Source organism: Pan paniscus, chromosome 19 (genome assembly GCF_029289425.2).
Source record: "Pan paniscus chromosome 19, NHGRI_mPanPan1-v2.0_pri, whole genome shotgun sequence".
Taxonomy (NCBI): domain Eukaryota; kingdom Metazoa; phylum Chordata; class Mammalia; order Primates; family Hominidae; genus Pan; species Pan paniscus.
In genome coordinates this window covers 56,335,136-56,349,233 of record NC_073268.2, presented here as the reverse complement: position 1 = coordinate 56,349,233, position 14,098 = coordinate 56,335,136, and the positions used below count along the sequence as shown (strand labels likewise).

General features: G+C 46.6%; 1 protein-coding gene across 8 annotated transcripts in view; it reads left to right on the top strand.

Moving 5' to 3' along the window:
• PIGL (phosphatidylinositol glycan anchor biosynthesis class L) overlaps positions 1-14,098 on the top strand; it is a 134,179-nt gene that overhangs the window by 68,627 nt on the left and 51,454 nt on the right. For all 8 annotated transcript variants that reach the window (XR_010110675.1, XR_010110674.1, XR_010110673.1 and 5 more), the window contains one exon: positions 13,777-13,867. Coding sequence is in view for 2 of the 8 variants with exons in the window: in XM_055101255.2 (XP_054957230.1) it covers positions 13,777-13,867 (91 nt within the window). In the remaining 6 variants the exon portion in view is untranslated. The remainder of the gene's footprint in view (positions 1-13,776; positions 13,868-14,098) is intronic.

Sequence of the window (14,098 nt, the reverse complement as noted above, 5' to 3'; positions counted from 1 at the left end):
GTGGGTGGAGGGGTGGCTGAACCTTCCGGCTTGCGCTGTACAAGCCACAAGACCAAATAAGGGCGTGTGAGCCGCCTCCGTCTGTATTAAAGTTCAGAGTGCAGTGTGCAAAAGTGGGACTCGGTTTTCAGAGATAAGCTGTTACCCAACCCTGCTTGAGTTCCAGCAGCGGAGGCTGCGAAGTCTCCTGCTCTGAGCAGGGCTGGGTCTGGGGGAGAAAGACCTGGGCCCCTGGGCTTGCTTAGCTGGGGAGAGGAAGGAAGGGGGGCTTCCCTCACCAGCACCTGGTGACTGAACGGACCCACAACCCCACAGATTTTCACAAAGGGTTTCCATGACTCTCCCGACTAAAATGTGCCGGCCAATGTGACTCATTAGAATGTGTAGGAAAGGTCACTGTTTGAGGATATTCAGCCAGTGGGGGAAAAAACCACAACGTTATTTTAATGAACGCTTTTAGCCTGGCTTGTTTCCTGAACATTAAGGTCTAGGGCGGGACTTCGAGTTTGGGGCCTTTTCCAGAGGTATTAACACTGTGTTTGCTAAATACACCCCAGGGAAGGAGTCGTCGGGCTTGTACGAGTCACACTTAAAGACTGGCAAGAGTTGGCTTCTTCTGTTGTGTTCTTAGCTTCCAAAATAGTAGTCTCTCCCCTCAGAGCCAGACGCGCAATGCCATCATATTAATGAGGTGCCTCATGTGCTTCAATAGCCACTGACTGATGGTACCCCGAACCTGCCTGGATTCCTCACCTCTTCCCCTGCCCATCTCTCCTTCCCTCAGCAAACTGCTCATCCTGCAGCAGCCCGAACCTCTGCCTCATTGGCCCTAAGCTTCCTAAGGGAAGGGACCATGACTTGTATTCATGTTTATATCCCTAAAACTCAGCCCTCTGTTTGGCACATAGTGTGTGCTTAGTCCAGATCACTTAAATGTACAATGATTTCATTCTCTCGGAGCCCCGCTCTGGTGGTGTGGGTCCCTGGGGACCCCTCCAGATGCCTTTCTCCAGCCATGGCTGCGCAGGCACCGAGAAGCCGCAGGCTGGTTCCAGCTCACAGCCTCTCGCCTCAGGCCCACACTGCTCCTCCTGCTGTCTGCCCCAGGGCTTGCGATTGCCCGGGGGTCCCCAAGCGGGCTCAACTCTGAAAGATTAGAGAGCTAACAGCCTATGGAGATAAATACTTCCTTCTTTGTCTTCCTGGGAAGATGGACAGTTGTAAGATGATTTTCTTACAACTTTCAGACAGTCCTGTGGGAACACACAGCCAGTGCCCATAAGTAGGGCCACATCAGTAGAGCATCCCTGCTTCCCTACCTTCTCCATCTGTCAGTGGCTTCTGCTCCTGGGGTCACAGTCCCCAATAAAGTACACACTAAGCCTTCTTCCTAGGGGAGCTGAGACTCGAATACATTCAGAGCCCTTTAAGAAGTTCTCTCACAGACTTATTTTTGTTTTCAAAATTCAATTCCTCTAAATATATTTCTGTTCCTCTTTCGTCTAAGTCTCATTCTTTTTGACTGAGAAGTCAGAAGCAAAATTAAAGTTTAGTGACTAGGGTTTTTTTGTCCTGTTATACGTTGACATTCCTTACCGTGGGTGTATCTGTGCTTTCTTTGCTCTTACTCTGAACATGCCCAAAAAAACTCTTGTGTTATCTTTAGCATATTTCATAAGCCACAATTCAGGAAGTTAGAGAAATTGCTCCCTGGTGCAGAGCAACAGAACTGCCGACCTGTTTCCACTCCAATTGCGGTGAAAGTGATATCTCTCTGCCTGAGCTGACGTTGGCCTTTAGGCTTCTCTAATTATTTCCTTAGGTTAGATTTCTAGAAACACAGGGTCAAAGGGCACAGATATTCACATATAGGCAAGTTACCTTCTTCTTGAGATGTAGCAATTTAAACTCATAACAGCAGTACATAACAGTGCCCCTTTCTCTGTGTCTTTCTCCAACACAGACATCTTGCTTTAATTTTGCATTTATTTGATTCTTTCTGAGAAGCAGAAGGAATATATGTTGGCAGTTTGCATTTCTTCTTTTCTAAATTACCTGTTTTCTTTCCTTCCTTCCTTCCTTCCTTCCTTCCTTTCTTTCTCTTTCTTTCTTTCAAGACGAAGTCTCACTCTTGTTGCCCAGGTTGGAGTACAGTGGCTCAGTCTCGGCTCACTGCAGCCCCCACCTCCCAGGTTGAGGCTATTCTCCTGCCTCAGCCTCCCGAGTAGCTGGGATTACAGGTGACTGCCACCACGCCCAGCTAATTTTTGTATTTTTAGTAGAGATGGGGTTTCTCCGTGTTGGCCAGACTGGTCTCGAACTCCTGACCTCGTGATCCACCCGCCTTGGCCTCCCAAAGTGCTGGGATTACAGGCGTGAGCCACTGCGTCCAGCCTATTACTATTATTCTTTTTTTTTCTTTTCTTTTCTTTCTTTTTTTTTTTTTTTTGAAACCGGAGTTTCACTCTTGTTGCCCAGGCTGGAGTGCAATGGCACGATCTTGGCTCACCGCAACCTCTGCCTCCTAGGTTCAAGCAATCCTCCTGCCTCAGCCTCCTGAGTAGCTGGGATTACAGGCACGCACCACTGTGCCCGGCTAATTTTGTATTTTTAGTAGAGACAGGGTTTCTCCATGTTGGTCAGGCTGGCCTCAAACTCCTGACCTCAGGTGATCCGCCCGCCTTGGCCTCCCAAAGTGCTGGGATTACAGGCGTGAGCCACCACACCTAGCTAAAAATTCTTTAATAGGTCTCTTTAATGTTTTAAGTAGTCCTAGATTTCCCCTGTGAACCATCTTGAAAGTTTTGCCTTTTATTCTCAGTTCTCTTTTGCTGGCTTCTTATCAGGAAACACCACCTGACTGATTTGAGATGTAAAGTGATGGAGTGCAAAGACCACAGGTCTCTGTATTCAAAGGTCTAGGTGCAAGGTACAACCTTACCAGATATTTCAGAGCTTGTCTTTTATAATTTTTGAGCTGAGAAGGTCAGGTGAGATAAACTTTATGGACTGGAATTCTGATTTGAGATGTAAAGTGATGGAGTGCAAAGACCACAGGTCTCTGTATTCGAAGGTTTAGGTGCAAGGTACAACCTTACCAGATATTTCACAGCTTGCCTTTTATCATTTCTGAGCTGAGAGGTCCAGGTGAGATAAACCCTATGGACTAGAATTCTGAAAGGAGAGCAGTATGTCAACAAAGGAGGATTCAGCAACTGCCTGATGCAATCTCTAGTTATCTTCGTCCTGCACCAGCAGTATATGATGCTATCTCATCCAGCTCCATTCTTCAGATTTGTCATCTCTCCTTTACTTGGATAAAACCTGGCTGGAAACTTGGCTTCAGTCCTCCATATCCATCTGTTTTAGGCAGACTTAACTCAGCTTTACATCTTTGCAAACTTACCCACGCACATCAGCATCTGAGAAATTTCCATACTCTTTGATTAAAATTGCAGTAAAAGTCACAAAGGACCTTGCTTAAAATGAAAGGAAGTTTCTAGGAACTCTAAGCTCAGTAACTTTATGACCATTCTCTGTAGAGCTGCAAAGGTCTGGATTTGAAAAGTCATAAGTAGCAAGGGAATTGCGCCAGAATACCTGTCTTTTGCTGGAGCAAATCCATTGCCTGGTTCATGCCTATGTCACATAGGCAGGGCAATGCCAGACTTTTCTTTTCTTTTTTTAAAGACAGAGTTTCGCTCTTGTTGTCCAGGCTGGAGTGCAGTGGCACGATCTTGGCTCACTGCAACCTCCGCCTCCTGGGTTAAAGCGATTCTCCTGCCTCACCCTCCCAAGTAGCTGGGATTACAGGCGCCCACCACTAAGCCCGGCTAATTTTGTGTTTTTAGTAGAGATGGGGTTTCTCCATGTTGGTCAGGCTGGTCTCAAACTCTCAACCTCAGGTGATCCGCCCACCTTGGCCTCCCAAAGTGCTGGGATTACAGGCGTGAGCTACAGCACCCGGCCTTCTTTTTTTTCTCTTTTTTTTTATTTTTATTTTTGAGACGGAGACTTGCTCTGTTGCCCAGGCTGGAATGCAGTTGCTCACTGCAACCTCCGCCTCCTGGGTTCAAGGGATTCTCCTGCCTCAGCCTCCCGAGTAGCTGGGACTACAGGCATGCGCCACCACACCCGGCTAATTATTTTATTTTTATTAGAGATGGGGTTTCCACATGTTGGCCAGGCTGGTCTCGAGCTCTTGACCTCAAGTGATCCACCCTCCTGGGATTACAAGAGTGATCTGTCCCCTCCCCTCCCCTCATCTCCCCTTCCCTCCCCTCCTCTTCCCTTCTCTCTCTTTTGAGACAGGGTCTCATTCTGTTGCCCAGGCTGCAGGTGCAGTGGTGTGGTTATGGTTCACTGCAGTCTTGATCTCCCAGGCTCAAGTGATCCTTATGCCTCAGCCTCCCAAGTAGTTAGGACTACAGGTGCATGCCACTGACCTGGCTAATTTTTTAAATTTATTTTTTGTAGAGATGTAGCTCAGAATGGTCTTGAAGCCCTGGCCCAAGCAATTCTCCCTCCTTGGCCTCCCAAAGTCCTAGGATTACAGGCATGAGCTACTGCGCCCAGCCCAGACATTTTTTTTGTTGTTGTTGTTGCCGTTTCTCACCCAGGTTGCAGTACAGTGGTGCGATCACAGCTCACTGGAGCCTTAACCTCTGGGGCTCTGGCAATCCTCCTGCCTCAGCCTCCCAAGTAGCTGGGACCACACACATGCCACCACTCTCAGCTAATTTTTTTTTTAATTTGTTGAGACAGGGTCTCACTATGTTGCCCAGGCTGGTCTTGAACTCCTGTGCTCAAGTGATCCTCCCACTTTGGCCTCCCAGAGTGCTGAGATTACAGGTGTGAGCCACCACACGTGGCCCCCAGATATTCTTTAAGTGTAAAGCTTGACTACTATTTGAGGCTTGACTTCTGCTTTCAAATTGATTTTGAATTACATACAAGTAATTTCCAAGGAGAGTCAGTTAACAAGATAAAATTGTGGTCTTTACCATATGTGCATTCTTTTATATTCTCAGCCCCATTAGTGCTTGTATAAGTCCATGTGTACTAAGTAAATCTCTTTTAACCAGTTCTTTCCAACTGTGAAAAGAAGTAAATTATATGGGGCTGGGCGTGGTGGCTCGCGCCTGTAATCCCAGCACTTTGGAGGCTGAGGCGAGCGGATCACTTGAGGTCGGAAGTTTGAGAACAGCCTGGCCAACATGGTGAAACCCCATTTTCATTAAAAATACAAAAATTAGTCGAGCGTGGTGGCGGGCACCTGTAGTCCCAGCTACTCAGGAGGCTGAAGTAGGAGAATCGCTTGAACTCAGGAGATGAAGTTTGCAGTGAGCTGAGATTGTGCCACTGCACTATAGCCTGGGCAACAGAGCGAGACTCTGGCTCAAAAAAAAAAAAAAAAAAAAAAGAAAGAAATTATATGGATTTTTCAGGGAGCTTACAAGGATAAGAAAATAGGACTTGGCTGGGCGCAGTGGCTGACACCTGTAATCCCAGCACTTTGGGAGGCAGAGGAGGGCGGGTCACCTGAGGTCAGGAGTTCGAGACCAGCCTGGCCAACATGGTGAAACCCCTTCTCTACGAAAGTACAAAAATTAGCCGGGCATGATGGCGGGTGCCTGTAATCCCAGCTACTCGGGAGGCTGAAGCAGAAGAATCACTTGAATCTGGGAGGCGGAGGTTGCAGTGAGCTGAGATTGTGCCACTGTACTCCAGCCTGGGCAAGAGAGTGAGACTCAATCTCAAAAAAAAAGAAAAAAGAAAATAGGGTTGAGGCAGGAGGATCACTTGATACCAGGAGTTTAAGACTAACCTGGGCAACATAGCAAGACCCCATGGCTATAAAATTAAAAAAGGATTAAAAAGTAGATAATATTAAAACACCTTAGATTTTTCAAAGTAATGGAGCTCTTTTTTTTTTTTTTTTTTTGAGATGGAGCCTTGCTCTGTCACCCAGGCTGGAGTACAGTGACATGATCTCGGCTCACTGCAACCTCCATCTCCCAGGTTCAAGCGATCTTCCTGCCTCAGCCTCCTGAGTAGCTGGGATTACAGGCACGCACCACCACACCCAGCTAATTTTTTGATTTTTAGTAGAGATGTGCTTCACCGTGTTGGCCAGGCCGGTCTCGATTTCCTGATGTCAGGTGATCCACCCACCTCAGCCTCCTAAAGTGCCAGCACCAATGTGCCCGGCTGGAATGGAGCTCTTAATATAAATTGTACTTATTAGTTTTTCGTTTCAGCCTATAAAATGTACAAATCTTTCTCTTTAAAAAAAAACTCCTTTGATGCTGTATGCCTTGCAAGTTAACACACTTTCCATCTACTCTTCATAGCAGAGTTCTTACAAGAGAGATCCACGCATGTGCTTTTCATTTCACCATTGACTCAGAAGTTACATTTATGATTTTATCACAAAGAAGTATTGAGAGAAGCATACAGAGTTATGGATAAGGATGCTCATTACAACCTTTTTACAATACTAAAAAATTGGAAACAACCTAAATAATTGATGATAGGGAGGCTTTAAAAAATTATGGCATCTATAAATGAGAATTTGGCTTTGCTGCAAATAGCAGATGACCCACAATAACTGTGGTAGGAGGAGGGGTGCTATCTGGGACCGTGTGATGGCTCACTCCCCAGAGTCCTTGCAGCTTGGTTTCCTCCTTTTTCATTACTCTACTCTATCTGGCTTCATACCTAAGATTACTTCACAGACCAAGAGGGCTTCTCCTGTTCTAGTTATCAGGAAGAGGGACTAGACAAAGAAAACTGGGGCAACTATCGTTCACCAACTGTCTGTTAAGGAAGCATCCAAAAACTGACTTACATGTTTATCTAGGGTAGAATTGTTACTCTATTAGAGAAGACAGAAACTATGCTTGGACCCAGGCCTTGAGCTGATTAGGGTTGAACTTTAGGCAAAGAACAACTCAGATAGTTAGTCTAAAAGGAGTTTTTTCTACATTTATCTGTTTGAAATTTCCCAGCATCAAATTTTATATTTTCCTATATTGAGGGGAAGGGGCCCCATTAGGATATTTTGCCCTTTTGCCCAATGTATACACTTTTTAACCCATAATCTGTTTTATAAAATTGCAATCTTTCGGCCGGGTGCAGTGGCTCACGCCTGTAATCCCAGCACTTTGGAAGGCCAAGGTGGGTGGATCACGAGGTCAGGAGATCCAGACCATCCTGGCTAACACGGTGAAACCCCGTCTCTACTAAAAATCCAAAAACAAACTTAGCCGGGTGTGGTGGCGGGCGCCTGTAGTCCCAGCTACTCAGGTGGCTGAGGCAGGAGAATGGCGTGAAGCCAGGAGGCGGAGGTTGCAGTGAGCCGAGATCGCACCACTGCACTCCAGCCAGGGTGACAGAAGGAGACTCCGTCTCAAAAAAGAAAAAAAAATTGCAATCTTTCAAACATCTTGCTTACATGCATCAGCCCCCAGTGGCTGGTATAATTCCCTTTGGTTCATCCAAATACAGAGTACTTCTGTCAAGCAACTAGTGCTTGTTAAACCCCCAACACACTTCCTTGCATAGGGTAGAAGCACAATTACTTATTGTTTATTTATTTTAAAAAATTGTTCATTGACTTGAGTTGTACCATGTACCACCTAAGAAATAGAAGAATAAGGCACAGGCCTAGTCTTATATTTTAAGTTTAGCTAAAGAGACACACAAAACAACAGAAAATAATAGAATACTATTCAAATCAGGTACGAAGTGGGGTAGTCTAAGCTATAGTTGGTAGAGGAGTTCAGTGAAGGCTTCTAAATACAAGGAAGGTGTGTAGTAAAGAATTTGGCCTTGTCCAATGAGAGATCTGGTCTCTCATTGGCTTTTGGGAGGTTATCTGTGTCATACCTGATAGCAGTGTCTTTGCTCTGTGAGGGAAGCTCACTTGGAGAAAGGCTCACAGGAACAGGTGTTGCTCCATGCCTTTCTTTTAGTGGCTCCACCCCCTGATAGTGGGTGAGATCAATCATTTGCTTATGACACAGTCCTAGACTTAAGAGTTGGAAGGACTCTCAGGCAGTCATCAGGTGCATCCCAGAATTATTTTATCTTTACTGATGATGCAGCTCCTGCCAGGTCACATGGAAAGCAGGGGAGCTAGAACTCAGGTTCTGTGTCATCCTACCCCATGTTCTCTCTGCCACATCACATTGCCTGCTCGTGACACTGGACCACTGTAATCATGGACGGTACTCTGTCCCTGAGCTTCTGGGGTGAAACTGGCTATTAACCCTTGCCATGTCTCCCTTCCCTGAGCCTTGAATCCTGCTTGCCCTGTGGTGCCCTCATGTCCCCCAGTACGGTTCTCCCCGCTGCCCTCTATAACCAAGCACCTGGCAGGTTATTGCTTTTCCATAAAGCTGGAAAACTCTTAGACAGTGAGAGGCAGGTGGCCAGACTGCTGCTGTCCTTTGAAGGTTTAGGGCCAAGACTGAGCAGCAATTGAAAGTAAATATCCATTGAACACCTGCTGTGAGTAAGACATCGCCTCTATCTTATGCCTTTGCTCTATTCCAATGGAAACTACAGTTTCCAGGCTCCCATGTCCATTGGCTTCTGGAGGGGTTTGACCAGTAGATGGCAATGATGGATGACTAGGAGGTAGCAGAGGGAAGAACCAGGTATTTCCCCCATCCTCCACCCTAAGTGGCATGTCCATCAGCAGGTTGGTGTTTTCCCTGACATCTAGCTAGTTCTCCTGACATCTAGTTCCCACCACTGCTCCCCTTCCATGGCTCTGCTGTCCCCTATCTTAGAGGCGGTGGTGCCCTTCTGCTGTGGCCAGTCTCTGCGTTGTTTCACTGTTCCCTGTTTGGCCTCTCAGCTCTTCCCACACAGTGGGTAAACAGGTCTCTATATTAAATTCCTTCTGAAATACCTGGTGGTCTCCATTTTCTTGGTTAGACCTTGACTGATTAATGGCTCACATAACATCCGTCCATCAGGGGACTTATGATAGGTTGGAGAGTCAAGAATTAAATATATGTAGCCTGTAATCCCAGCACTTTGGGAGGCTGAGGCGGGCGGATCATCTGAGGTCAGGAGTTCTAGACCAGCCTGGCCAACATGGTGAAACCCTGTCTGTACTGAAAATACAAAAACTAGCCAGGCATGGTGGCGCACGCCTGTAATCCCGATTACTGACAGGCTGAGGCAGGAGAATCGCTTGAACCCAGGTGGCGGAGGTTGCAGTGAGCTGAGATCGTGCCACTGCACTCCAACCTAGGTGACAGAGCAAGACTCCGTCTCAAAAAAAAAAAAAAAAAGTATATATATATGTATGTAAAATACTAGTAAAATAAAATGTAGAGATTCCATACATGTACTAAAAATCACTGAGTTATTAGCTGGGCTTGGTGGCTCACACCTGTAATCTCAGCTACTTGGGAGGCTGAGGTGGGAGGATCACTTGAGCCTGGAAGTCAAGGCTCCAGTGAGCTGTGATTGTACCACCGCATTCCAGCCTGGGTGACAGAGCAAGACTCTGTCTCAAAAAAATAAAATATCAGCCGGGTGTGGTGGCTCATGCCTGTACTCCCAGCACTTTGGGAGGCCAAGGTGGGTGGATCATGAGGTCAGGAGTTTGAGACCAGCCTGGCCAATATGGTGAAACCCTGTCTCTACTAAACATACAAAATTAGCTGGGCGTGGTGGCACATGCCTGTAATCCCAGCTACTCGGGAAGCTGAGGCAAGAGAATCACTTGAACCGGGGAGGCAGAGGTTGCAGTGAGCCAGGATGGTGCCATTGCATTCCAGCCTAGGCAACAAGACCGAAACACCATCTCAAAAATAAATAAATAAAATAAAATATTCAGGAGAAAAAATGAAAAATGAAGAGTGAGTAGATTAGACTACTGATCTCCAAACATTTTTATCACACTCCCCTAATGGCAAGAAACAACATTTGAGCTTGCACCTCCATATTTATGTACTTATTTATTCAAACTGTGTACATGTTAAACCCTGTTGGTATATGATGCCTTATAAAATAGCTACAAAATATAAATTTAAACAGAAAAACAGGTAAATAGAAGTCCTGGTGATTCATTGCTTTACCTCAATGAGTCATCTTACACATCTCCTGTGGTGCCTACCCCACTTTGAAATCATAAACCGCTCGTAGAAGTGGCCATCAAAGAGCTCTGCAAGGGACTGCAAGAAAGAAGGACTGGGGGCCAGGTACAGTGGCTCACACCTGTAATCCCAGCACTTTGGGAGACTGAGGTGGGCGGATCACAAGGTCAGGAGTTTGAGACCAGCCTGGCCAATATGGTGAAACCCCGTCTCTACTAAAAATACAAAAATTAGCTGAGCATGGTGGCAGGTGTCTGTAGTCCCAGCTACTGGGGAGGCTGAGGCAGGAGAATCCCTTGAACCTGGGAGGTGGAGGTTGCAGTGAGCTGAGATTGCTCCACTGCATTCCAGCCTGGGCAACTGAGTGAGACTCCATCTCAAAAAAAAAAAAAAAAGAAAGAAAGAAAGACTGGGGAGTTCTTTCTTTTTTTTTTAAAGGAGGGTTTAAATTAGGCTAATGCAGCAATAACAGCCACACTTTTGATGTTTACACATTTCTTTACAGTTCTTGAAGTCTCGCTCTGTTGCCCAGGCTGGAGTGCAGTGGCACGGTCTCTGCTGACTGCAAGCTCCACCTCCCAGGTTCACACCACTCTCCTGCCTCAGCCTCCCAAGTAGCTGGGACTACAGGCGCCCGCCACCACGCCCGGCTAATTTTTTTTTTTGTATTTTTAGTAGAGACGGGGTTTCACCATGTTAGCCAGGATGGTCTCGATCTCCTGACCTCGTGATCCGCCCGCCTCGGCCTCCCAAAGTACTGGGATTACAGGCGTGAGCCACCGTTCCGGCCCTTTTTACAGTTCTTAAATGCTTTCTGACCTGTGTTATCTCATTGACTCTTTCAAATAATGAGAAAGGAAGTGAATCAAGATAGGAGATAGATTGGGGAAAACTTGAACGTGTGACCAAGAGGAGTTTGGACTTGATCATAAAAGTAATGATGCTTTATCAGATGTGTCACATCACAGAGCAGATATTTACAGTCCAAAGTCCCTCCCTAAATGATTGGCCTCACCCACAATGACTGGGTGGAGCCACCGAAAGAAAGGCATGGAGCAACACTTGTTCCTGCATCGCCCCTCAAAAGAGCAGATCCCAGTTCTCTGAAGATAAATGGAAGGCAGCCATGAACTTCCCCCTCTTTGAGGTTTATCTTTCAGCACGTTAGCACCTCAGAACAACAGAGAATTAGTAGGCTTAGCCTACTATCCTCCTATCCTTTCTCTCGTGCGCTAAAGTTCCATACAATATTACTGGTGTATTCCCTCTCCAAAATGATGCCTTAATACATTTATGTGAACCTCTCAGCCAGGAGTATGTATGTAGCTATTGTCATTCCAAGACATTTTCTCTGTTCCCATTGTCCATTTCTCCTTCAGCTGCGTGAGCTCAGGGGCTTATGTTTTACACTCTATATTCAGCTCCATTTCCAGGAAACAAAACTGAACTTTGTCCTGATCCCGCTTTATCCCTTTCTCCTGACCCTGTCCCTCACCTGCTGAGCTGTCTGTCCTGCTCACTGCAGGAGCACTATGAGAACCACGTGGAGTGGCCGACGGGATAGGGCTTTGAAAAGTACAAAGCTGCCCTCTGTAGAAAACACCCTAAAGCAGAGGTCCCCAACCCCCAGGCTGCAGACCAGTACAGGTCCGTGGCCTGTTAGGAACCAGGCAGCACAGCAGGAGGTGAGTGACGGGCAAGCAAGCATTACTGCCTGAGCTCTGCCTCCTGTCAGATCAGCAGTGGAATTAGATTCTCATAGGACTGCAAACCTTATTTTGAACTCCGCGTGCGAGGGATCTAGGTTGCACGCCCCTATGAGGATCTAATGCCCCCCACCCCTGTCCATGGAAAAACTATCTTCCATGAAACTGGTCCCTGGTGCCAGAAAGGTTGGGGACCACTGCCATAAGGGGTTGGCAGATGAACCAGCTGAAGCAAAGGAAACAATTACATTATTTATTGCTGAGGCTCATGTTGTTTTTGTGCTGAAAAACCTCCAGTGACTCTCCTTTGCCCAAAGTCCGAAAGGGGGCCAGTTAATGACCTTTGTCCATAGGGAGGTGATAACAGCCTGCCTGGTAGGGAGCAGAGCCCATGTCCTCTCAGTAGCATTATGGGTGTTGCTGTAGGACCTGACCCAAAGAGAGATAAGTATCAGTTTATAAGATTATGAATAATATTTTCAAAAAAGGGGGCCAAGATGAGACCTTAGTCTCATATCAGGTGACACCATAGATCAAAGCACAGAAAAGAGACAGGAAGGATTTCAGCAGGTTGGAGAAGGAGATAGGCCTGTGATGTGGCCAGGTGGAGACACAGATAAGTTGCAGTTTATTCTGGTAAAGACCTTTGTACCTGACATGCAGCAAGTCCCAGTCCTGATGGAGGGGGGATGTAGCCAGCTCCCTAGTGCTAAAGCATTTTGGCTTTGCAGGCAAAAACCTGCATTCAAAATCTAACTATAACAGCCTTGCAAACAAGCTACTTAACTTCATCGGTAAAGGCTCTGTCAAAGGCCAGGTGCAGTGGCTCACGCCTGTAATCCCAGCACTTTGGGAGGCTGAGGCGGGCAGATCACCTGAGGTCAGGAGTTCAAGACCAGCCTGGCCAACTTGGTGACACCCTGTCTCTACTAAAAATACAAAAATTAGCTGGGTGTGGTGGCGGGTGCCTGTAATCCCAGCTACTTGGGAGGCTGAGCAGGAGAACCATTCGAACCCAGGAGATGGAGGTTACAGTGAGCTGAGATCATGCCATTACATTCCAGCCTGGGTGACAGAGCGAGACTCTGACTCGGGAAAAATACATAAATAAATAAATACAAAAATTAGCTGGGTGTGGTGGCACGTACCTGTAATCCCAGCTACTCAGGAGACTGAGGTGGGAGAATTGCTTGAACCCGGGAGGTGGAGGTTGCGGTGAGCCGAGATTGTGCCACTGTACTCCAGCCTAGGCGACAGAGCAGTAATTCCAGCACTTTGGGAGGCCAAGGTTGGGCCAATCACCTGAGGTCAGGAGTTCAAGACCAGGCTGGCCAACATGGCGAAACCCCATCTCTACTAAAAATACAAAAATTAGCTGGGCGTGGTGGTGGGTGCCTGTAATCCCAGCTACTCAGGAGGCTGAGGCAGGAACCCTGGAGGCAAAGGTTGTAGTGAGCCGAGATCTCACCATTGCACTCCAGCCTGGGTGACAGAGGGAGACTCCATCTCAAAAAGAAAAAAAAAAAAAAAAAAAGAAACTGTCTGTCAAAAGATGTTCATGAGGTTAATGAAGTAACATACCTTTGTACTTTTTATTAAAGTACTATTACTAATATTCTCATAAAGTGCATATCATCATGCCTTGTGCTCAAGTTCATTTTTAACACATTTGTCACCCCAACTTGTGGACAGAGCCTTGTCTCATTGATGTTGTTTCTTACCCTCAGCAATAAGCATAAAGCTCCAAAAGTGTGTTGTGTGGAATTGTGCATTAATTTCTAGTTGTTTCATGTTTGTAAATCTCACCTTAACTGAAATCTGCTGAAGCTTAAGGGCAGGGACCCCTTACCCCCAATGTAACTATCATAAAACTGGGCATGCACCTACTGGAGCTTAGGGAGAAGGTTGTGCCTGATTAGAAAAGGTGTTCAAGTTGTGCTTCTCTCTTGTAGGGATTTCCCAGATGACCCAGGCATGCAGTGGGACACAGAGCACGTGGCCAGAGTCCTCCTTCAGCACATAGAAGTGAATGGCATCAATCTGGTAAGGGGGCAGCTCCCTGAATGGAAAACCTGAGGTCTTGGTCCCATTCACACCAGGTGGTTTCTGTAATTTTTTCTGTGGCCACCCTCCCACTTCCAGTCCTTCTCCAGGGCCACTCTCTAAGGAGGCCAGAACTTCCAATGCTCACCATTAAACCTACTGAAGAACAAACACACCTTTTGATATCTTTACGATCTTGTGTGAGACTGAATAACTAAATTATCACTGCTC